Below are 25802 nucleotides of genomic sequence, written 5' to 3' on the forward strand. Positions count from 1 at the left end.
TTTATTCTTCCTCAGAGAGGGCACCACTAGTGGTAACCAATTGACGGAAACCAGCCGTCATTTTGGGGTGCAAGGCAAAGAAAAACACACACAAAGGCAAATATTTCCATGGACGGAGGGTAAAAAGCTCCTTCCTCTCTCTCCTCCGATTTTATTATCCTTTGTTCTCTCCAGCCGCATGGCTGCATTCCAATGTCTCACGTTACCTACATCCGGTCAAGGCTTTTACCCACCCACAAACGATATAGGGTTACACTGCCCAGAGGGGGGGGGAACATAACTCCATATGAGGTCATGCATTCCAATACATTGTAAAGCTCAGAGTGCTGGTCACCGAGGTCAGCAAGGCACCAGGTGGCACTACAAGCCTTTTCCATGACTTCCTGGCTCCCACAGTTGGACATTTTTAATATATATATATGTCAGGGGTTCAGGGACAGAGGCACAGGGTAGGCAGGAGATGGAGAGCGATGGGGATGAATCCCAGGACAGCGAGGAAGAGGATGACAATGACTCAAGAGATTCCATGAGTGTTTCCAGCGAATCAGAGGATTCCCAGAAGGGGGCGCCGGTGGTCAGGGCCAGGGGAGCCCCAGGGGGGACGTGTCAGGAACAGGGGGGCAGCAGGGGATCCCAAAGTGGCAGCTGGGCGTCAGGACCAGCCTCCCCGCCAGAGTGCAGCGAAGGGGGTGGAGGTTCCAGTGTATCAGGGGAAGCAGCTCCGGCAGCAGAGAAGGGAGGGAGGTCGGAGCAAGCCACCCTCCCGGAAGGGGAGGGGAGTAGTGAAGGGAGTAGTGTAACTGTCAAAAGGAAGGTTAGAGGTTGGGCGCGCGCGCCAAGTTCAAATGTAGAGGCGCGCGGAAGTACTGGGAGCCCGGAGGAAGAGCCAGGTCCCAAAGCCCGCAGGAGGGGGGAAGAGCAGTCTGGGGATTCCGCGTCAGGGGAATCCAGGAGGGGCGAAACCCCAGGGGGCAGGAAGACCCTGCGGAAAAGGAAAGAGAGGAAGAGGTGGAGCAGCGCAAGCTTCTTAAACTGGTGCAGGGGAGGGACTGACTCAGAGGGGACTTCAACGGTCTAAGCGTAACAGACGTGGGGCTGCGCGCCTCGGATGTGAAGCAAACAATGAACTGCAATAAACACTTTTGTATATAAGAAGAGATTGGCGTTGGTCTTTTGTGAGCTGAGACTTGAGGCAGCCCTGACAATATATATTTCTATCATTATCTATGACCATTGGCTTGTCTGAGACCTGACACGGGAATCTTGTTATAATAATATTGTAAACTCAAACAAAAAAAGCAGCTAGTCCCTTGTCCCCCACTCCTGGCCAGCTTAGTCCTCCAAGACCTGGGGCAAATGTACCTGGCTGCCTCCACCTCTGCAAGCACCTGCTGGACCCAGCTGGACTCTGCAAGGACCCAGCTCTTCAAAAGGAACATTAGCAGCACTTAGGGCTTTAAAGGTCAGCACCAACATTTTGAATTGTGCTCGGAAATGTACTGGGAGCCAATATAGGTCTTTCAGGCCTGGTGTTATATGGTCTCAGTGGCCACTCCCAGTCACCAGTCTAGCTGCTGCATTTTGGATTAGTTGTAAATTCCGAGTCACCTTCAAAGGTGACCACGATCCTCTGAGACCAAAAGATGCCTAGACCTTCTGAAAGTGTTGCTTACGATTGTGAATTTTTTATTTTTTATTTTTTGACACAGACAGAGGCAAGCAGTTTCCCAACTTTATATATTTTTAATCCTCTTTGGCAATAAATGGCAATCAAATCAAGTCACTCCGTATCAGTTCAGTGGAATTTTTTTTTTAATATTCACTGCCTTCCTCAAAGCTTCTTTGACGTCTTTGTTCCTCAGGGTGTAGATGAAAGGGTTGAGGAGCGGGGTTATAACTGTATTCAGCACAGATACCACTTTGTTTACCTCCTGAGAGGAGTTTGCTTTGGGCTTCACATACATGAACATCACTGTTCCATATTGTATGGACACCACCGTCAGGTGGGCGGCACAGGTTGAGAAAGCCTTCTGTCGCCCCGATGAAGAAGGGATGCGCAATATGGTGGAGATGATGAAGATGTAGGAGATGGCAGTTAGTAAGAAGGAGCTGAACAGGAGAAGGGCCGACCCCACTAACACTATCTGCTCGAGCAGGTGGGTATCAGAGCAAGCCAAGCTCAGCAATGGGGTCACATCACAATAGAAATGGTTGATCAGGTTGGGGCCACAAAATGGGAGTTGGCAGATCAAGATGGTCTGCACTATGACAGTGAAGAAACCTCCCAGCCAAGACCCCAAGGCTAACTGCAGGCAAAGCTTGCTGTTCATGATGATGCTGTAATGCAGTGGGTTGCAGATGGCTATGTAGAGGTCAAAGGACATTGAGGCAAGCAGGCAGAATTCAGTAGCCCCAAGAAGGAAATGGAAAAAGGCTTGGGTGATGCAACAGTAGAAGCAGATGGCCCTCCTCTCTGCCAAGAAATTGGCCAGCATCTTGGGCGACAGCGTGGTGACATAAAAGATCTCCAGGAAAGAGAAGTTCCCTAGGAAGAAGTACATGGGGTTGTGGAGATGGTGATCATGGATGATGATGAAAACAATCAGGATGTTTCCTGTGACAGTGAGGATGTACATAAGCAGAACGGGAACAAATAGATACTTCTGCAGCTCTGCGGAACCTGGAAACCCTTGGAGAATAAACTCAGTGAGGACAGTTTGATTTGTTTGAGGCATTTCTTGAAGAAGACTCATCTGCCCGACTCCTTTCTATACCTGCTAAGAGCATGGGGGAAAAGATCAACAAGACAGCAAACCTTTGCAGTGTGCAGCTTGAAGGGACTGAATGCATAAAAACTGACTCCTTCTGGAATTAAAGACTGCCCAGGCCCAAAAGTTTGATTCAAAGCTTTACCTGCATAACTTTCTTCAAAACAGAGCAAAAAACAACAACAGTAAATTATACATCTAAACAGTTCTGTGATGTTCAGGTTCATTATTTTAAAAATAACTTTAAACAGGACTGAGGTCAAAACTCTATCTCTCCCCCACTGCAGCCTTCATTACAACCTGAGGTTATGTGCTTCATTATCAATGTTACTTCCACACTAGCTGGGAACTCCCTTTCAAAACGGAGATTTGCAACCTGTTACCTTTGTTACCTGATCTAAGGTTAAACACTCACACGCTAGCTAGCAGAGAATAACAATAGTTAGTTATCAACTGATCTAGAAGTTTGGAGAGATTAATATAGCCCCTTGGAAAATCGTTAAAGCCTGCAGTAATGCACAAATGCATTCCTCCTTTTGGTTTCAATTATACGATTATACTTAACAAACTAGCTATATCATCATCCTGCTTAGATTTCTAGTTTAATTTCAGAACAGGCTCAAGTACCCTATGTTAAATCAAAAGGCATGTTATACAAGGAGGAGGGGGAAGAGGACACCATACCAGCTGCTCCTAGTACAGATCCATGGAATTACATTCCATACATTCTCACTAACCCATACAACAACCCTTTAAAGTGAGCATTGCAAGTAGGATGAAGGTTCCCTGTGACAACCCAGTGAATTCATTCTTGAGGCAGGATTTGAATGATGTATAAAGAGAAAGAGACATTTAGATTTTGATTTTGTTCAGTCTGGGGAAATTAAATGAATGTCAAAAGTTGTGCAAGGTCCTTCACTAGCAAATGTACAACCACAAGTTAACCTTCCTGGTTTCCACCAAGATAGACACATCAATGTCTGCTTGATTATTATAGCTCATATCAGAATAATAAGTTTGCTTAATATTTTTCTAGCCCTGGTGGAGCAATTACAAGCAAGGGGAAATGGTATGGTCCCCACCCCCATCCAGATGAATAAACATACTTTAGGAGAAAGCAGAACTTAATTTGCTTAAATCTCCAATCTTCAATCAGAACAATCCAAATTCACACTTATCTAAATTTTGCAATGCAGTTATCCAACCAAACAATATTAATAAAAATGCATTTTATTGGGGAAGTGTATAAAATGTGAAGATGTTAGTGGGGAAGAACATACAAATTCCTTTTTATTAGGGGAAATTACTTGCAAAAAAGGCGTACATTAGTGTATAAAAAAGGTATTTATTAAGAAAAATTGCACTAAAATGCTGATGAATTTCCTGAGTTTTTAAAATTGTATTGCTGCATAATGCGGAGAACTAAGATTCTAAAAAGTGAGAGGGAGAAATGAAATAAAATGAAACTGTAATTGATAGATCCTTCCTTTCTCCAGACACTACCCACAAACTTCCAAACTGATCTTCAGAAACAGTGGTGTAAGAAATCTGCTTTAAAATGAAAAAAGATAAATATAAAATCACACTCCCTAATTGCTCTGTTTTATAAAAGTTCTTTTGCCCTGATGTGACTAAACCTGTAACTAAGTCAAATTATGTTCAAATTAAGCATATATTATTTCTCTGTGCCTTCCCTGCTGTCAGGGTTTATTTGCAGCACGACAAACTCTCCGCGGTGTCAGATCCTGGTAACATTCCAAGTAAACTACAGCATAGGCATAGTAGGTAAAATGTACTTACTGAACATGAAATAAATTATATGAAGAAATGGCCAAGATCAGCCAGGATAATTCAATTCATACAGCCTATAGACCTTCAACTGCAAGATCTTTGCCTTAGATCATAAACAAAAAACAAGACACACCAACATTTCTTTAATTGAGTCTAAAACTTTAAACTCAAGGCACTAAAGAAGATATATTCAAATTGTAAATGACAGCAAGATAATCAGTGCAGATTTTATGAGGACATGATAAATAATACCAGTTATCAGTATTATGAGGAAGGTCATCTTGGAACTGAGTTATTTTATGTGTGTCTTATGTTTTCAATGTTTTTCTTCCCAAGCAATGAATTTTGTTTTGAAGCAGCAGCAAATAATAATATCCTCCAGAGACCTCATTAGGAGGGATTTCTTTCTTGTACACTTTTTTATCATTCCTCTAACTGGGATTGCTAAACTTATACACTTGCCAATGTAGTTTAGCAAACAGAATTGTTGATTTGGAAGAAGAAAACTCACAATTCAAAGAGGGGTGTGTGTGTGTGTGAGAGAGAGAGAGAGAGAGAGAGAGAGAGAGAGAGAGAGTCTAAAAATACATCTCCAAATGTTGATAGTGAATTAGATAGTGAAGATTTGATATCCTACGTCAGCAAACAATATTTGGTATTGACCAGCCTGGGATAGCATATAGGCTGAAATATTATACCTCACACGTGTCCATTCAGCTGCTTTGATTCCTGGAACTGGCACTGAGCATAAATCTAAACATAACCTTAATATACCCACTGGGATGAGAAAGACTTTGTCACTCGCCAGAAGCTCAGCTAGTTGCTGATATATCATGAGTTCTCATATTCCATGACCACTAGTGGGTGGTAGTGCTCAAGAAACTTGAAGGAAGGCATGATCTGGCATTCTAAATTATTGCATTGGTTATGTGCAATAAGCATAAAGGGTTTATAAACCTTTAGAAGCATAAAGGGTTAGCCATATTTTTTTAATTTTTGTATTCGTTTGTTCCAGAACAGATAGTCACCTCTTCCTCAAACTGCTTGCGCAAATGCAATAGGGTAGATCAGGCACCCCCAAACTCAGCCCTCCAGATGTTTTGGGACTACAGTTCCCATCATCCCTGACCACTGGTCCTGTTAGCTAGGGATGATGGGAGTTGTAGTCCCAAAACATCTGAAGGGCCAAGTTTGGGGATGCCTGGGGTAGATGATGGAGTTACGGTAGTTTGTTTCCTGTTGCTGCAAATGGTTGGGCATAAACCAATGGGTTCAAGTGAGAAAAATTCTAACAAAGCATTAAAAAGAACTTCCTGACTGTATGAGCTGAACAGAAAGCCTTGGAACATGGTGGGCTGTCCTTTGCCAGTGGTTTTTAAGTGGCAGCTGGGTCGACACCTATTAGGGATGTTGTAGCAGTAGATTTGTTGCATCAGCAGGGATTTGAAATATATTACCATTGAGGTTCCTCAGTGGGTTCCAGCCATTCAGGTTCCAACGCCATCATTCTAATTAGCAAACATAAAAGAGATCTTTGCCCAAATCTGCCCCTCTGCCTTTGAACACCACATTGCCTCTCACAAAGCCACTCACCTATATACGTATATAAAACATTGCATTGAATGCAGTGATGTGCTTCATTCTCGAATTGTTCTAGTGACAACACTACAAGCATTTTAGTAGAGCAGATAATTTAAATCATTTCATGTTTTCCAATATCTGAATGGGGGGGAGGGAACCCTTGCTTCCTGTAATAATCATTTTCTTTAGCCTAAATAAATCTCCCTCCACCACCACATTATCCCCAAGGAGATGTTCCTCTGAGCTTTGTCCAGATGCATATTAATGAGAATCTATCACTGTGGGAGTTGGCCACAATGGTTTCCTCCAGTATAAATACTCCACAGAAAATTTTGAAACTATGCCAAAAAGTGCCTAATCTGACTACTTCCTACTCTTTTTTAAAAAATGCTTTTATTATTTTCTTCCTTAAACAATAATTTCGACAATATAATAGCAAACACAAAAACTTTCAGCTCTGCCGAACATGCGACTTCCATGCTTCCCTTCAGCAGGTTTTTTGCTTTCAAATCCAATCTCGCAATTTAGCTCTTTACCTTCAATTGTCCACATTGTAGGATTTATTTCAATCCTGCTAGTGTCTTCAAATTTTTGCAATTGTTATTCAAATATACAGCGGTACCTCGGGTTAAGTACTTAATTCGTTCTGGAGTTCCGTTCTTAACCTGAAGCTGTTCTTAACCTGAAGCACCACTTTAGCTAACGGGGCCTCCCGCTGCTGCCGCGCCACTATAGCACGATTTCTGTTCTTATCCTGAAGCAAAGTTCTTAACCCGAGGTACAATTTATGGGTTAGGGGAGTCTGTAACCTGAAGCGTATGAAACCTGAAGCGTATGTAACCCGAGGTACCACTGTACAATAAATTTACTCCAATCCCTTTGAAATTTTTGATTGTCATGATCTTGAATCCTGCAGGACAGTCTGGCCAGTTCTGCGAAGTCCATCATCTTCGCCTGCCACTCGGCCAATCGTAGGTACCTCCTGTAACTTCCACTTTGGGGCCATTAAAGTTCTCGCTGCTGCTGTGGCATACATAAATAGTCTTTGATCTATCTTGACTACTTCCTGCTCTTAACATCCTGACATGGGTAGAATTTATGGCAAATCTGCTCAACTACATCCAGAGCAGGATCACGAAACCAAGGCTGACCACAGTTTGGGAACATGCACATAACAGCACACAAATGCACACAACTAACTAACTAACTAACTAACTAACTAACTAACTAACACTATGGACGATCTTGGGTGTTTGTTTTGTGTTGAGGAAATTCCGCATGTGTATCTTCCCATTTAGAAGAACTGGCTCTCAAAATGATTATTGTTTGATTATTGCTAAATTCATCAAATGTGCTGTTCACCCAAGACAGGGAAGTCTCTACGTGACTTCAAGTTTAAAAACATACAAAATTGTAAAATCAAGAACCATCATTATAGAAACAAAAAAATTACAGTATGTAGAACAAAAGATACCAGCTTCCACAGGGGAGAGATGGGACATACAATTGCTCAGAGACAACGTCTCAGAAAGCTGTTTTTTAAAGCCACTGTAATGTCCATATGCAAATTAGAAATCTATGTTTCCTTTCTGGCAGAATGGGAAGAAACAGTCAGTACATTATTCTCATAGACAGCAGAGTATATGAATGAATTATAATCTCTCTCTTTTTTATCCACAGATGTCCAGTCTCAAATCCAATTTTTTCAACCTGCTAATGAAATTAAAAGCCCTGGAGAATCAATGAAACTCACCTGTAGGGCATCTGGATACAGATTTACCAGGTACTCAATTTCTTGAGTCAGTCAGGCCCCTGAAAAAGGACTGGAGTGGGTCAGTACTACACGGATGGATAACGTCAAAACATTCTATCCTGAATCTCTCGAAGGTCGAGTCACCATCAGTGTGGACATAGAATCATAGAATCATAGAATCATAGAATCATAGAATCATAGAATCATAGAGTTGGAAGAGACCACAAGGGCCATCGAGTCCAACCCCCTGCCAAGCAGGAAACACCATCAGAGCACTCCTGACATATGGTTGTCAAGCCTCTGCTTAAAGACCTCCAAAGAAGGAGACTCCACCACACTCCTTGGCAGCAAATTCCACTGTCGAACATCTCCATCAGCACTTCATATCTGCAGCTGAACAATTTGAAAGCTGAAGACACAGCTGTATATTACTGTGCAAGGGGCACACAGGGCAAGACTACATGCACAGGCAGTCAAAAACCCTCGGGGGAAACTCAGTGGCAGAGAAAGCAAATCGAAGCAAAAAACCTGCTAAACTGTTGGTGCAGAAATCAAAGAATTACAAAGCATAAACACAGTCAAGGTCTACAGCACATGTGTACTATAAGGATGGAGCACATCTTCACTGTATGCACATATACACATACATACTCCCTGCTCTACAACCAACAAGGTCATGCATGGTAGAAGATGCCTACTAGGCACCCTGATGGGAGATTTAACGCAATTCATATTTCGCACAAAAATAAAATATACTAATCCAGAGTGCTGCTGATCTGTATTAGAAGGTGATGCAGGGAGATTCCTTTTGGACCTCCAATTGGATCTTGTCTGGATCTTTTACAAGGCCCTGCATATAAGTGGCCTCTCTAACTTTTCTCACTGGCTCATACAAATAGCTGAGCCTGGTGAGTACTTAGGTTCCCAACCCCTATAGTTATAGTTATAATTTGTGGGCAGCCATATAATCTTATTTTGATTTTAATTTGATTTTAAGCTGTATTTCAGTCAATTGCTGAATTTTATGTCTTAATGTATTATATATTTTGATGTTAGCTGCCCTGAGCCCAGTTCTAGCCAGGGAGGGTGGGATATTAATATTTTTTTCCCATCATCATCTACACAGAGCTGTAAAAATGCTCCAAAATAGTTATGTGCAATTTTCCATTGACTGCTCTACACCACCCTCTGGTGTCACACTTTTATAACAAATTGATAACATTTTAACTGATCAATGTAGATTAGTTTCTTGAGTGTGAGGAAAACTCAAGATCCGGATTAAGAACCAATCATTGTGGCATGGGTGGGGAATCTGTGACCCTCCAGATGTGCTGGCCTATAACCCCCATCGTTCCTGACCTATTGGTTGTGGCTGATGGGAGTTTGAGTCTAAAGTCATCTGGAAGACCCCAGATTCCCCATCCATGCATTGTTGTGTTATGAGTTCTACAACTTCCTCCCATAGTCATTAGAGGTCCCCAGACTCCAAGCAACACAAAGGACGTCTTGTCTATGTTTCCACTTTGTTGATTTGGCTAGGTACAGTGGAAATCATCACACAGTGTAGAACTATGTAATTCACACTTTCTGAAACAATAGTTGAATTAAAACAACTAGCCTTTGAATTTTGCAATGCAGTTCTCCTCTAGTAATTGATTGTATGGAAGCTGCTCTGGGTAACATTTTGCTTAAAGAGCAGGGTACAAAAGCTTTTAAACTACACATACATGCATAATATGTACAGAAATGCACATATTAGTTAAAATAACATTACCAATGCATGATAGCACAAAAAACTGTGTTGCAAAGATATGAAGATTAGGCAAAATTGCATTTTAGGAGAAATTTGCACTAAAATGCTGATGAAATTTCACCAAAACAACCAAACCTGCCAACTGATGTTGAAATGTAGAGAATTGGACTTTGGATCGGGCAAATGAGAAACTTAAAATGATAGATTTGCCCATCCGTATCTGTGGCTGGGTTCTTATTTTTCACTGGTCTTCCATTCTCTACACAACTGCATATGAAACAGTGAACTAAATCTTCTTATAGGCATCCCCATGCAAATGATACTTCCTCTTGTGTACTTTCCCCCCTGCTCAAATACCTTCTGGCACATTGTTCCTCCCAATACATAGCGTTCATCAATTGCTTATGCCCATAAACACATTATCATGCAGACTTTATTAACATCCTCTATATTCATAAGCTTGTTGTTTGGTGAGTATTTCTATACGCCAAATAGAATACAGAGATGGCAGAAACAGCATGGCACATTTCTTTTTGGGAAATGAGGTGTATAACTTGGTTGCCTTGGTGTTATTCAGAGTAGCCTTCTTATGCTTGTCTGTCCCTTTCTACCCAAACACCAGAAACTTTCTTCCCTCTCTCCACCATTCTGTTCCTTTATTTGTGGAAATGTAAAATGCAGTCATATTCCAGCCATCAAGATATCGGCAGTCCATCAGATAAAGTGTTGGGAAGCTCAAACCAGACTTTGAGCACAATGGCCTTCTACGATTTGACAATGATTCGGACATAATCATTGGGCAAAAGACTTGATTAAAAATGTAAATTCTATGTGCACATATTTGATGCCAGTCTGATGATCAAAAATTGCTTCCACCCTTCTGATTCCAGCTACCCAGTCCCAGATTTCCCTGATCCAGCCTGTTTCAGAAATCAAACACCCAGAAGAGACCTTGACTCTGACTTGCAAAAGTTCCTCCTCTTTGGATCAGTACTGGATGCAATGGAGTCGGAAAATGGGGGACCAGGGAATTCAGTGGATTGGAGAGATCAGTCCAGATGGCAAAGCAACAGGTATGCACCAGCCTCTGAGGGGAAGATTTACCATCTCCCGGAATAACGCACTGAACACCGTTTACTTAGAGATAAGGAAGCTTGTGGTTGAAGACAGTCGTCTCTATTACTGCAGCGCCCACAGTGAAATGGAACCATACAGAAACCAGAAATTGCTATGTGCCATCACTCCATCTGCTGGTCAGGTGCTAGGGCTAGAATCTCACACCACTGATCCGGTGGGTGCACATGCATTCGAAAAGGATCCTGGACCAGTGCAAAAACCCAAATTCATGCAATCAAAAAGTCACAACGCTGCCCTTATCTTTGTGTGGGTAATCACTTGATCCACCCAGCAGAACAGACACTTTTCTGTTTCTGTTTTGTGTTTTGGTCTGCACCTGTCAGACTGCTGGCCTTTAGCAAACTCTTGAACAGAAGAAGGAGCCCAATCCAAACCTCTGCGTCTTGACTTCATTGCATGGATGGGCAAATCTGGTATCCCATCTCCCTTTCCTCAGTGCATTCTCCTGGCTTGGGGATGTGGGTGGCACTGTGGTCTAAACCACTGAGCCTCTTGGGCTTGCCAATAGGAAGGTCAGCGGTTCGAATCCGTGCGACGGGGTGAGCTCCTGTTGCTGAGTCCCAGCTTGTGCCAACCTCGCAGTTCGAAAGCAGGCCAGTGCAAGTAAATAAGTAGGTACTGCTGTGGCAGGAAGGTAAACAGTACTTCCATGTCAAAATAAAAAAATTCCTTCCAGTAGCACCTTAAAGACCAACTAAGTTAGTTCTTGGTATGAGCTTTCGTGTGCATGCACACTTCTTCAGATACACTGAAACAGAAGTTGCCAGATCCTTCTATATAGTGAGAAGGTGGGGAGGGGTATTACTCAGAAGGGTGGTGGGAATGGGTGATTGGCAGATAGCTGAGATTAGCCTGTTGACGACTCTTAACGACTGCAATAGGTCTTACAGGAAAAGGCAAGGGGTGAGAAGGTGAAAAATAGCTAGTCATGTATAATGAGATAAGAATCCAATGTCTCTGTTGAGACCAGGTCTCTCCATGGTTTTAAGTTTGGTAATGAGTTGCAATTCAGCAGCTTCTCTTTCCAGTCTATTTCTGAAACTCCTTTGTAGTAAAACAGCTACTTTGAGATCTTGTATAGAATGTCCTGGGAGATTGAAGTGTTCTCCTACTGGTTTCTCTGTTTTGTGATTCTTGATGTCTGATTTATGTCCGTTTATTCTTTGGCGTAAGGTTTGGCCTGTTTGTCCAATATAGAGAGCTGAAGGACACTGTTGGCATTTGATGGCATACACAATATTAGACGATGAGCAATTAAATAGTCCCGAGATGGTATGTGTGATGTTGTTGGGGCCAGTAATGGTGTTGTCCGGGTGTATGTGGCAGCAAAGCTGGCATCTGGGTTTATTGCAGGCTCTGGTGCCAGTGTCCGTGTTAAGTCTGGTTGTAGTATTATTGTGGGTTAGGAGTTGTTTAAGATTGGGTGGCTGTCTGTAGGCAATGAAAGGTCTTCCTCCCAGAGCTTGAGAAAGAGAACTGTCATTGTCCAGGAGAGGTTGTAGGTCTCTGATGATGCGTTGTACTGTTTTAACTTGGGAGCTGTATGTGATGACTAGAGGTGTTCTGTTATTTTCTTTTTTGGGTCTGTCTTGCAGCAAGTTCTCTCTGGGTATCAGTCTGGCTCTGTTGATCTGTTGTCTAACTTCATCTGCTGGGTATTTTAGTTCTAAAAAGGTTTGCTGTAGATCTCTTAGGTGAGAGTCTCTGTCTGTAGAATTGGAACAGATGCGGCTGTAACGTAGTGCCTGGCTATATACAATGGACTGTTTGGTATGTTTGGGATGGTAGCTAGAGGCATGTAGATATGTTTGTCGGTCAGTTGGTTTACGGTATAAGGTGGTGTCTATGCGCCCATCCTGTATTTTTATAGTAGTGTCCAAAAAATGTATTTCTTGCATAGATTGATTCATTGTTAGGTTGATTGTGGGGTGAAAATCATTAAATTTCTGGTGAAAGGTGTCCAGGGTCTGTTGACCATGTGTCCAGATGATAAAAATATCGTCAATGTATCGCAGGTACAAGAGAGGTTTGAGTGGGTAGGAGTTTAGGAAACGTTGTTATAAATCTGCCATGAAGATGTTGGCATACTGTGGGGCCATGCGGGTGCCCATAGCTGTGCCGCTGATCTGAAGGAACAGGTCATCACCAAATTTGAAGTTGTTGTGGGTAAGGACAAATTGGCAGAGTTTGGTGGCAAGGTCCGCTGTGGTTTTATCTGAAATGGTGTTCCTTATAGCTTGTAAACCATCGTTGTGTGGGATGTTAGTATACAGAGATTCCACATCCATAGTAGCTAGTATAGTATTGTTGGGAAGATTATTTAAAGTGCTCTGGTTTCCATGTGCTCTGGTTTCCGTCATGGTGTCCCACTGCATCAGAAGCAGTTTAGTCAAGCTGGCCACATGACTCGGAAAGCTGTCTGTGGACAAATGCTGGCTTCTTCAGCCTGAAAAGCGAGCTGAGCGCCGCAACCCCATAGTTGCCTTTGACTTAACCGTCCAGGAGTCCTTTACCTTTTACCTTTTACCTGGCTGGGTTGCCTCTTCTGTAAGGAGTTGACTGTTCTCAGTGTTTGGGGGACATTCTGAAAGATTAGTTAGCCTTATTAATTGGCGTGGGCAATCTCAGATAAAATTTGTGGTACTTAAAAAAACTTTTCTACCTCAAGTAGTCTCTTAATTAGCATTTTTGTAACCAGGGATGTTTTCTTGGCCTGATTGATCTTATGTTATGTTATTAAATACCTATACAAACAGCTCATGGCAAAGCTGAAACTACAGTCTGTTAATCTTTCTTTTTTTTTCTTCATGAGGACAGAAGAGGAACTAGCTCTTCTCTCACTTTTGATGATTTCACTGCAATCCAACATAAAATTGATGAGTGGGTTTATGTTTGGCAATGCTTTGTAACAGTGGACTGAATAATTTCTAATGCTAGTATTTCTAAATTATTTGTGTAAACCTGACAGCAAAATAAAATAACTAAAATAAAATAAAATAAAATGTTTCTAACAATTAAAATAGAAGTTGCTTGCTGAAGCTCTACTGCAAGAACATTCCACAGGACTGGGCCAATGACACTAAGGACTTGGTCTCATGGTGATGTCAACTGAGGCTCTCCATCTCAGGGACAACCAGCAATCCTTGAACATATAATCTCTGCTTCATTTTCATCTTATGCATAGAAACATAACAAAGCATTCTTGCTGCTTGATGAGTTGCCCTTGTTTCCTTTTTTAAAACTTTCTGACTCTTTAATTAGTGTTCTTAATTAGCACGGGGGAAACTATTAAAATCTTGGATGACTTTTTTCTTGCAATCCCATGTGGCATTGATGAAAAGTTCACAAGTAGAGATGGGAGCAGGATAATTAATAAGAATAATTTTTTACATTAGGACCATTACAGTGACACACTCATTTGTCATTATGCTTCTTCTTTTAACATTCACGTCAATGTATTTGTGTGTGTGCGTGTACATGTGCGTGTATTCTCATCTAGATTTGGGCAAATGCTTGCAAAAGAAAAGAATATGTGGAACATGATGCTTTCCCCCTTGTTCTTGAATTTACCTTTACAAGTTAATGGGAAAACAGTGCTCACTGGATTCCATAGGACATAAGACAGGAAGACCAACACTAGGTGGAGCCACATCTAACTAATTCTAGTTTTGACCTCATCCTGGTCTGTGCTGAGTTTTTATAAGAGCAACGCTGCAACAAATGAGGAGGAATTCCACAGGCAGTGTCACCCTCTGGACTGGATGTAAGTAAGACCAGCGGCGTAGCGTGGGTTATCAGCACCCGGGGCAAGGCAAGTAATTTGCGCCCCCTAACCCGGGGCAAGGCAAATAATTTGCGCCCCCTAACCCGGGGCAAGGCAAGTACAGTAATTTACTCTCCCAAGCAGCAGCAGCAGCGAGGCTTCTCTTTCCCCTGCGCTCTCCTGGAGCTGCCTCTTTTCTTTCCTTTTTTCCCTTTCTCCAAGGCTTTTCGCTTTCTCTCCTTAATTGATTCCTCCTCCACACCGCAGCGTTTCCTAGCTGCTTCCCCCCCCTTCCCCTCTCTCTCCTCCTCGCTCTGCTTGCCTTGCCCTGCACCGGCAGCAGCAGGCGCAGCCAGACCCCCGCCAGCCAGCCCGCCCGCCCGCCCACCCGGCTTCCTCTCCTTTTTTTGCCCGCGGCAGAAGGCTTCACTCTCCCCCTTCCGCGACCTCCTCGCCAAGCCGAGCGAGCGCGGGCTCCCTAACCCGTGGATTTTAGTAGGGGCAGAGAGCTGCTAGTGCGAGCGCGCCCCCCGCCCATGTTGCGCCCGGTGCGGCCGGCCCCCCTGGCACCCCCCACGCTACGCCACTGAGTAAGACAGAATGAGGGGGGGATTGCAGAGGGCAGACTGAGGTTGGTAGGGCACTGCCCCATTTTTCCTAATGGGGGGGAGGGTGTCCCCCCAATGCAGCAGAAGACACAGTCCCAACTGAGTTTCATTTTAACTGCTCCTATTCAAGTACATGGGAAAAAAACATTGTTCTGGGATAAATATATCAATATGCAATGAATAAAGTTTACAGGGTAGAAATATTGAGGAAATGGATGGAAGTGGAACAAAAACAAAGTAATACTAATAACACAACGAATAAAAGAAGATTAAGGGAAGGAGGTCAAACATGGGTGGAGGGAAGTCCATATGTTTATGTATTTTTTGGTGTGTGCTTTTTATTTTTTTTCTTTTGTGTAATTTGTTATTTTTCTTTTTTTCTTGTGATATTGTTTGGTTTTTGTTGCTGCAATTCAATAAAGTTAAATAAAAACTAAACAATAAACTGCTCCTATTCATTCTGAGCTGTTACCTAATTGCTTTTATTGCAAAAAAGGAACAATATTCATACAGCGTAACTGAACGTAGCACCTATTTATATATTCAGCCATGGGTTAACCAAAACATATTGTTATAGATATGTTTGCTGGTGTGGTGATGAGCAGTTTTTATTAAATTTATTGTTCTTTTAAAGGAAGGAAGGAAGGAAGGAAGGAAGGAAGGAAGGAAGGAAGGAAGGAAGGAAGGAAATGGAAGAAGGAAATGTTACATCAATCACTGAATTCATTCTTCTGGGATTCCCTGAACTCCATGACATGAGGATGTCCTTTGTTGGGATTGTCCTTCTGATGTACCTTCTCTCCATTTCAGGCAACTTCCTCATCATTACCGTGGTCTTCATAGAACCCAAGCTCCATACACCTATGTATTTCTTTCTCAGCAATTTTTCCTTGGCTGAGCTCTGCAGTAGCACAACTGTGATTCCAAAGATGCTAACCAACATGGTCTTGGACCAAAACACCATTTGCTACATGTGTTGCATGACTCAGACTTTTATGGTCTTCTCGATGGGAGCCATTCAGTTCATTAACCTCACCGTCATGTCCTTTGACCGCTACACAGCCATCTGCCAACCTTTTAAGTACAATATCAAGATGACGAACACACTCTCCTTCCACCTATCATTGATGGCTTGGGTTGTAGGGTTTACAGTTATATTTTTTCAACTCATAGTTGTGTGGACTACTTACCCATTCTGTGGTAATGTCATCGATCACTTCTTTTGCGATATTGGACCTGTTTTGAAATTGGCTTGTGCTGATACAACTGTGTGGGAGCTTGCGAGTTTGTTTTATAGTGTCATTATTATGTGTGGCTCATTTTTCTTCTCAGTGGGCTCTTATGCATGCATTCTAAAGACCATTGTTCAGATTCCATCTGTCACCGGGCGATCCAAGGCATTTTCCACTTGTTCTTCTCATCTCACTATTGTGGGCATCTTCTATGGGGCAGCGTTTTTCATGTACCTGAGGCCTTCAACCCAAGGTGACACCCGAATCAACAAAGTCATATTCATGGTGATCTGTGTTGTTTTGCCAACCCTAAGCCCTTTCATCTTCACAATACGAAACAATGACTTCAAAACTGCTGCGAAAAAAGCAATGGGCAGAATTTGCCAGCTGCCTTCCTCTGTGGTCATGAGATTGCTCAAGCAGTGTTCCTTGCAAAGCACATTCAGCAAATTCTTTAATGAGCATAATCAGAAGACTTGGGAGTGTCACTGAGATCAGGGGTATATTGTCAGCTATTTCTTAGAACTTTTTTTAAAAAAAGAAAAAAGAAGGGAAAATGTGGTAATACTCAGGGTGCTCATTTGGAAGATATACGGTAATTCAGGTTCTCCCTGATAGTACAAATAACATTTGCTCAGTGTGGGCACATATAAATTAATGGACCTAGCAGTCATGTCCGTTAATGTCAATGGGTCTACTTTGAGTAGTACTCAGTTGAATACCACCCATACTCTCCTTCTTTCTAATGTTGCAAAAATAGTTGTTTATCCTTTGTTTCCAGGAGCTATGGGGTGGAATTCAAAGAGCTCTGTTACACGATTCCATTGGGCTCTTCCATTCTTAAAAAAATACCCATAAACTCAAAGCAGATGCTGCTTCTTCTTGGTCCTTCTCTCTATTTTTCATGAAGAAAGAAGAGGAACTGAATCTTATGTCGCTTGCTATTATTTCACTGGTGATCTCTGTACAAGTGATTATTTGGTTTATTTCTGACAATTTAATGACTTATAATATTGGTGTTCAAGATTAGTTCAGACTTATGATTGGTATAGTTTAAGAATGGAGATTCATAGCTTAATGAGAAAGCTGTCTCATTTACCGTATTTTTCGCTCTATAAGACACACCAGATCATAAGAAGGACCTAGTTTTTGGAGGAGGAAAACAAGAAAAAAAATATTCTGAATGTCAGAAGCCAGAACAGCAAGAGGGATCGCTGCGCAGTGAAACCAACAATCCCTCTTGCTGTTCTGGCTTCTGGGATAGCTGTGCAGCCTGCATTCACTCCATAAGACGCACACACATTTCCCCTTACTTTTTAGGAGGGAAAAAGTGAGTCTTATAGAGCAAAAAATACGGTAAATCCTATAAGGTCTTCTGAATACTTTCCTTAGTATCAAATTACCCTAGAAGACTCTCAGTCAGTGAGATTGATCCAGTTTTATTTCTCTGCTGCTACTGATGCTGTTTATGCTGTTGGTTCTGGAATTAAACTCTGACAATGGTGTGAACGTTCCACAATAATGGCAAGTGTACAAAATGAGCTGCTAACAGAAATCATAATTAAGAGAAGGACTAGAGAAATAAATTAATTTTACTACAGGAAGCAGCTGCCTTAAAACATCTCTCTCCAGAAATAAGCTGATGTTACTCAAGGAAGAACATCATACTTAAAACCTAATATTTATAATGCTGGTTCCAGTGTACTTTGTCTTTCTCCTGAACCACTTCTATAGCATTTAGATCATAATATTTTTCTTTTTAGGATTTCTGCCTTGATTTCTGTCTTAATACATTTTGTCATATGCTTTAAATATATTTTGACACCTGGGGCCTTTCATATGAATCTATATTATCATTCATTGACCCACATAGACAACTATTGTTGACTCTGACAAGATAAAGGTCTTTTGCAATCCTGCTTCCAAAAATCATTATTTAAAGTATAGGAAAAGACTGGTTTGGACCACAGCACAATTCCATTAAGTTTAGCATCTTGTAGCCTACAGTGTCCAGCCAGGTGCTTTTGGGAAGCCCACTATCTAAGACATGAAAACCAGTAGCCCTCTAATATTTACAGAGAGGCTACCTTCAATTGTCTATGCTCTGGTAGCCTCTACATTACATTACTGTCGTTGGGCTGTCTTTCAATATAGTGCAGAAGCCACAGCTATTGCAGAATTCAGTGGGCAATTCAGCCAGTGTGGTGTAGTGGTTAAGAGCGGTAGTCTCGTAATCCGGGGAACCGGGTTCGCGTCTCCGCTCCTCCACAAGCAGCTGCTGGGTGACCTTGGGCTAGTCACACTTCTTTGAAGTCTCTCAGCCCCACTCACCTCACAGAGTGTTTGTTGTGGGGGAGGAAGGGAAAGGAGAATGTTGGCCGCTTTGAGACTCCTTAAAGGGAGTGAAAGGCGGGATATCAAATCCAAACACTTCTTCTTCTTCTACTCACCAGGGAAAGAAGATCTGAGTTTGTAACTCCAGTTCTGATGAAACTGTTTAACAATTAGTTTTGGGAATCAATTCAAAGTGTTTCAGTTGTTGTTTAATTATTTTTATTTACTTTCATAATAAAGTACAAATGCAGATTACAAAAATACAAACACATAGATACCAAATGCAGACTATAACCTTAAGCCTTGCAGGATGACCCTCCCCTCTTCTCTCCCCCCCCCCACCAACTCAATCCCTTTGTATAACTATTTCTCTGGTTGTTTCTGAGCTCCTTATTTTCTCCTCAGAATAAGCCAAAAGAATTTTAGCTATAAAGAACACACACACACACAAACAAACAAACAAACAAACACACAAACATATGTTGTCTGATCTTTAACCACAATACGCTCTAGTATAAAATAATAATACTGTTTTAATACATAAATAAATTACAATTATTAAGAGAGGTTGATTGTATTTTTATATTTTCCCATCTATTAAAGATCTACTGTTCAAATTACCACATAATCAGGTTCATGCAGGGGGGGGGCAAATTGAATAAAATATGGGGGGGGGAGGTAAGCTCTGCCCCACATAATTGTTCACAAGATGCAGCAGATGGCAATGCCCATCAACTTGGTGGGGGAGGGACCCCTCAAGTATTTTATTGGGGGGAGGGTGAAAGAACCTTAGCCCCTAGGAGTTGGCTCCCATGGGTTCAAGAATTCCAGATTCTTGCATAGTGTGGTTTGAAATGCTGTGGTATTATTTTTTTTGGGAGGAGAGCTGTTTTTATTGTAATGTTTAATTACATTTTAATTGTTGGTTTTTCTATGCTTTTCTAGTGGTTTTTGTTTTAGCTATAAGCTGCCTTGAGTCCTGTCAGGGGAATGTTCTCTCCAGTGAGCATTTGTGGCCTCTTTCACCTGTGTTCTGGGTATTTATTTATGTATTTACGGTGTCTATTGAAAAATGGTTCTAGTATTTTTATTATGTTTGTCCCTGTGGAACGCCTTCCCACCATATGTCAAAGTGAAAAATAACTACCTAACTTTTAGAAGACATCTGAAGGCAGCCCTGTTTAGGGAAGCTTTTAATGTTTAATAGGTTATTGTATTTTAGTGTTTTATTGGAAGCCGCCCAGAATGGCTGGGGAAACCCAGCCAAATGGGCGGAGTATAAATAATACATTATTATTATTATTAGTCAATTTGATTTATTTCCATGAGTAAATAAACTAAACAACAGCAGCAACAAAGACAAGTTAAGTTCCATGAAGTCATTATAACTAAATGCCACTGATAGTCATTGCATCCATGAATATGTGTAATCCACTTTTGGTGCCGTCTATGCTATTAGTTATCACTCCATGCTGTGGTAGCAAATTCCATCCATTATTTAAGTGTTGTGTGATGAAGTGGACAGAAGTCTGTCCTAAATTCCTAAGCAACAAGGAGATAGGAAAAAATTACTATTGAATCATTACTATTGATTCTTTTATTATTGGGTTGAAACTTCTTCAGTGTATCTGAAGAAGTGTGCATGCACACGAAAGCTTATACCAAGAACTAACTTAGTTGGTCTTTAAGGTGCTACAGGAAAGAATTTTTTACTTCGACTTTAATTACAGTCCTGTTATCTGTGGAGCTCCGAAGCCTGCTTGCTAAGCCGTCCCCATCTTGGGTTCCTCCAACGGTGCATATGCTAGGCCAGGGGTTAGCAACGTTTTTCAGCCGTGGGCCAGTCCACCGTCCCTCAGACCATGTGGTGGGTCAGACTATATTTTTTTGGGGGGAGATGAATGAATTCCTATGCCCCACAAATAACCCAGAGATGCATTTTAAATAAAAGCATACATTCTACTCATGTAAAAACACACTGATTCCCGGACCGTCCACGGGCCGGATTTAGAAGGCGATAGGGCCGTATCCGGCCCGCGGACCTTAGGTTGCCTACCCCTGTGCTAGGCTAATGCACAAGTCACTGAAACTAATATACACGGTTTAATTATATCAAGGGAAATTTCTGGCAGAAATACTTATCACTGGGTGAAATTTACACTAAAATGCTAATGAATTTTCATGAGGGCGTTTTTATATAAAAAAAGCAATGCATAAATTGAGGTGAAAATGCATGGAAGTGAATGTAAAATTAAGAAAATGAGAAACTTAAAGAAATAAAAATTGATAGATGAAGTTAAATATGTCTGTTTGTATTTGTGGTGCTACCACCAACAATTACTCAGGGCTCCCTCAGCCTTGCCACAGCAGCCTCACCCCATCTCCATCCTGATGAGCAATGTGCCACTGATGCTCCTAAGATACCACTGCCTTCTACTTCCTCATGAACCACCTCTAGAAAACTATACATGTCATGAAAGTGAAGAAATATTCATTTCATGTAACTAAACATAACACCTAGTGATAAATTCATGTGCTGTTTGCTAAAATGCATATCAGTATACATATGTTTCCTTGTGTGCTTATGAGAAGTTGTGCTGAAACTTTATTTTTATTTTTTTAAGGAGGAAAACAAGGAAATGGAGGCAGCCAATGCAACATTGATCAGGGAGTTCATTCTATTGGGATTCCCTGAATTTCATGGAATGAGGACGCCATTTGTTGGGATTGTCCTTCTGATGTACCTGCTGTCCATTTCAGGCAACTGTCTCATCATCTCAGTGGTCTTCATGGAACCCAAACTCCACACACCCATGCATTTCTTCCTCAGCAACTTCTCCTTGACTGAGCTCTGTAGCACCGCAGCAGTAATACCCAAGATGTTGACTAATATCCTTTTGAACCAAAATACCATCTGCTTCGCGTGTTGCCTGATACAAGTTTTATTTAGCTTCTCACTTGGAGCTATACAGTTAATCAACCTTGCCACCATGTCTTTTGATCGCTACACAGCCATATTCAAACCCTTTCTTTACAATGCAATGATGACTAATAGACTGTGTTTCCACCTGTCGTTAATGGCTTGGGTTGTAGAGTTTATAGCTAATTTGTCTCAATCCATAGTTTTGTGGACTTACCCGTTCTGTGGACAGAATGTCATTGATCATTGCTTCTGTGATATCGGACCTGTTTTGAAATTGGCTTGTGCTGACACAACTGTGATGGAGCTTGTAGGTCTCTTTTATGCTGCCATTCTTATGTGGGGTTCCTTTTTCTTTTCACTTATCTCTTATGCCAGCATTATAAACACCATATTGCGGATTCCATCTGTTACTGGACGTTCAAAGGCATTTTCCACATGTTCCTCTCATCTCACTATTGTTTGCCTATTCTATGGAGCAATGTTTTTCATGTACCTGAGGCCTTCGACCCAAAGTGACACCCAAATCAACAAAGTCGTGTTCCTTGTGACCATTGTTGCTTTGCCTCCCCTAAGCGCTTTCATCTTCACAATCCGGAACAGTGAATTCAAAACTGCTGCAAAAAGAGCAATGCACAGAAGTTGCCACCTACCGTCCTCTGCTGTCATGAAATTAATCAAGATGGGGTCCGTGAAAAAATGTTCTCAACAAATTATTTAATGACTTTAGACTACTACTAAGATGAATGGCATATTGTTAGGTATTTCCATGGGTAGTTCCAAAAAGCAGGTTTATCTGCATATGGGAAGCCTACAAATTGAGGACAAAGGTATTGATTACTGCACAGAAAAGGCAAATGGAAAGTGAATTGGAACATTTACAAAAACCTGCAGTGAAGCCAACAAGGGAGAGGTGTCTCTTGGTTTCAGTAAGAAAGAGAAGCTTGCAGACTCTTGGTACTAAGCACAACAAAACAAGTTTCTTTGTATATGGCACGTAAACTCCTGTGGATGGTATTCTTTGATAAAGCCTGGGCCTTTTGCACTGTAAACAGGTAGCAGTGGTCTCTCTGAACAACAGCGCACATTCTGTGGCAATAAACCCAAATTATGCACCCAAATCCACACTAGAAAGGGTGCTGCCAGGTTTGATTTTAATGGGACTCTATTGCGCAAACACACTACTCAAACTAATATAGGAAGCAAAACAGCCATACTTCAAAATTTGCATGTCTCTGAATTTTGCGATGTGGTTCTCCAATCAGTGTGAACTGAAATGCATATGTGAGGGTGAAGTGAGCATAAAAATTCATAAATTAGTGGGTGGGAGGAGCCTTAAAATGGCATTCTGTTAAGGGACACTTTTTTGGGGGAAATGATATATTGGTCAAAACTGCATAGAAACATGAATCTATTAGGGAAAGTCACAGTAAAATACTGTTGAATTTGCATTAAAATGCTGCTGAAGTTACATTAGACTTTTTAAACAGAACAAAAACCAGAAACTGCTACAGAAATGTGAGCAACTGAATTTAACATTAAAAAGAAGAAGAAGAAGAAGAAGAAGAAGAAGAAGAAGAAGAAGAAGAAGAAGAAAGAAGAAGAAGAAAGTATCTTGTTGTGCGACCTTTATGGATGACCTGAGAGTTTGTTTGGATCATGGGTGAGAACGCAGAGGTTGAGAGGTAGCATGCGACAGAAGGAAAATGAAATGGTGTTTATTTATATTTTAGTAACTTTCCATTAATGCAACATTTTTATATGTAATTCTGTACTTTTGAAATATTTTGTTAAACTTGTCTGTTGCTGCTTAGAGAGATTTTAAATATATTAAATTACATAAAAATAAATAATCAAGTCACAATCAATCAAAGAAGCAGAGAGATTCTTGGCTGCAGCTAATATTGGCAGTCCGCTTAATATACCTTTGGGATTGATGTCTCTCCAAACATGTGACAATTGCACAAACACATTAAATTTTGAGCTGCGTATTACTGTGCTATGAACTCATCTGAGCAGCCCCCTACAATGTAAGCGCAGAGAAAAAAAATGCTGTTGGTGGTGCTCACGCTCCATGATGTTGGGCAAAAGAGAAAATAGAGAGAGAAATAAAATTTTGCCACAGGAAGAAGCTGAGAAGACAGTTTCCTTTGTGGATATGTTATGCCAGTCTATAATTTTGGAATGTGATTTTATAAATGGAATCAAAAGAAATGAGTATCATTATGTCAGACATTCCATACTGCATCTATATTGCTCCCTGCAATCTGCAAGGTGCTGCTTCCCCTCTCCCAATCTTCTCTGTCTTTAAAGGGGCCTTTGAAATTGCAGGGAAGATATGCGACTGCTGTTCTTTGCATGATAACCACACACCTCCTGCATGTTTGCATCTGCTTGCCACTTATAATAACAGCACTGATGGCCCCATGCAAATTACATGCTGGGGGGCTTCATTAAAAAGAAGTCCTGTGCAGAGGATGCAGAATTCAAGGTCCTTCAAATAATTCAGGTCTTCTTCAGGTCCTGGGAGATGATGCCATTGATCATGGAACTGCAACCCTTGATGATTTTCCTTATGTTCTTCCCAACATGTAAGAGAAAAATCCTCTCCCCCACTCTTGTAGACAATCCATTGCTTTGCTGTGTCATTCCATTACATTTCATGTCTCATTTTTCTTCTCCATATACAGACATTTCCTCACAGATTACCCTTACTGAGTCTGGAGGTGGCGTGAAAAGACCAGGAGAGACATTGAGACTGATCTGTGTGGTGTCTGGATTTTCTGTAACAAGCTATGGAGTACACTGGATCCGTCAGCCACTTGGAAAGGGACTGGAGTGGGCTGGAGTTATCTGGAATGATGGAAGCACTAACTATAACAGTGGCCTCCAAAACCGGATCACCATCACTAGAGACACCTCAAAAAACCAGGTGTTCCTGGAACTGACTAGCCTGAAGCCTGAAAACTCTGCCATGTATTACTGTTGCAGGGACACTGTGAGCAAAACGTTCTCAGAGGCAGTACAAAAACTTTGCTTCCTGAAAGCAAGATATAAGTCAATCATGGGTTTGTGGGCAGCAGCTGGAAGCAAGGCCATATTTCACCCTGTGTTTCCCCTTGTGCTGCCACACAAATAGTACTTTGACAGAATTAATTCTCTACAAATGTTGAACTTCAAACAATATTGGTCGGCAGAACTGTTCAAAGTGTTTTTAAACTACGTTAAGAGTGAAAAGGAAACACAGCTAGAGCTAATATTGGCTGTCTGTTCAATACACCTTTGGGATTCATTTCTCCCCAAACATGTGACAGTTGCACAAAAACATTACCTTCTCAGCTGGGTATTACTGTGCTATAAACTCATCTGAACAGCCTCCTGCAGGGGGAAAATGCTGTTGGTGGTGCTCATGCTCCATGATGTTGGGCAATGGAGTCCAAAGGCCTAATACCACCTGCAAGAGAAGAGAGAGAGAAATGTACCACAGAAAGAAACTTTCTAGGATATCCCTTTTAGGTGGAGGTGACATATTTAATGGATGAAGAAGACAACCTTTAAAATAACCTTATTTCTTTATATATTTTCCTGAATGCTTTTATTTCATTCCCACATTTATATGAATTTTTTATTAAAATGTTTAAAATAAATTATATTTCTTTTTGTGTCTCTCTGTGTGTATTCAGTCTTGTCTGAAAATATATATGTAAATGTATGTTTTTAAACATTTAAACAGCTGAAGCAGATGGAATTGAGTGTTGAGATCCCCAAGCCACCCCCAAATAATTCACAACTCACACATAATTTTTGTTTAAGGTTTTTGGCATAATTCTGGCCACAACGTTATTAAAATACATAACTGTGAGTGGTTGTTTAGGCATTGGTTAAGACTATCTGTCCCCCCCCCCCGACTTTATTGCATAGCAAATTTGTGAAGTGTGCATTAATCAAAAGTTGCCAATTAAAGATTGATTTCCTCAGGCACTGCTACTTATGTTCTCCTGGTTTTCTAGATCTGCAAATAGCGAGGGCTAGTATTTCTTTTTAAAGGTCTCTGCTGATTTCAGTTTCCCTTGCTTTTTTTATTATTCATCTAATGCAGCTGATCAAAGTGTTGCATACAGTAAAGCTACCAAAAGGACACATGTGCAGCCCAATAACTGTT

General features: G+C 41.3%; 1 protein-coding gene across 1 annotated transcript; it reads right to left on the minus strand.

Annotated features, from left to right (window-relative positions):
* Positions 1 to 1790: 1790 nt before the first annotated feature.
* Positions 1791 to 2735, minus strand: LOC308461932 (olfactory receptor 6X1-like; the record flags this gene model as incomplete). The annotated part of the gene is made up of 1 exon (XM_080979101.1): positions 1791 to 2735. The coding sequence occupies one exon, from the start codon at positions 2733 to 2735 to the stop codon at positions 1791 to 1793; it is 945 nt and encodes a 314-aa protein (XP_080835227.1).
* Positions 2736 to 25802: the final 23067 nt, after the last annotated feature.

This window comes from Podarcis pityusensis (assembly GCF_964106645.2).
Source record: "Podarcis pityusensis genome assembly, chromosome: 13".
In the NCBI taxonomy this organism is placed as follows: domain Eukaryota; kingdom Metazoa; phylum Chordata; class Lepidosauria; order Squamata; family Lacertidae; genus Podarcis; species Podarcis pityusensis.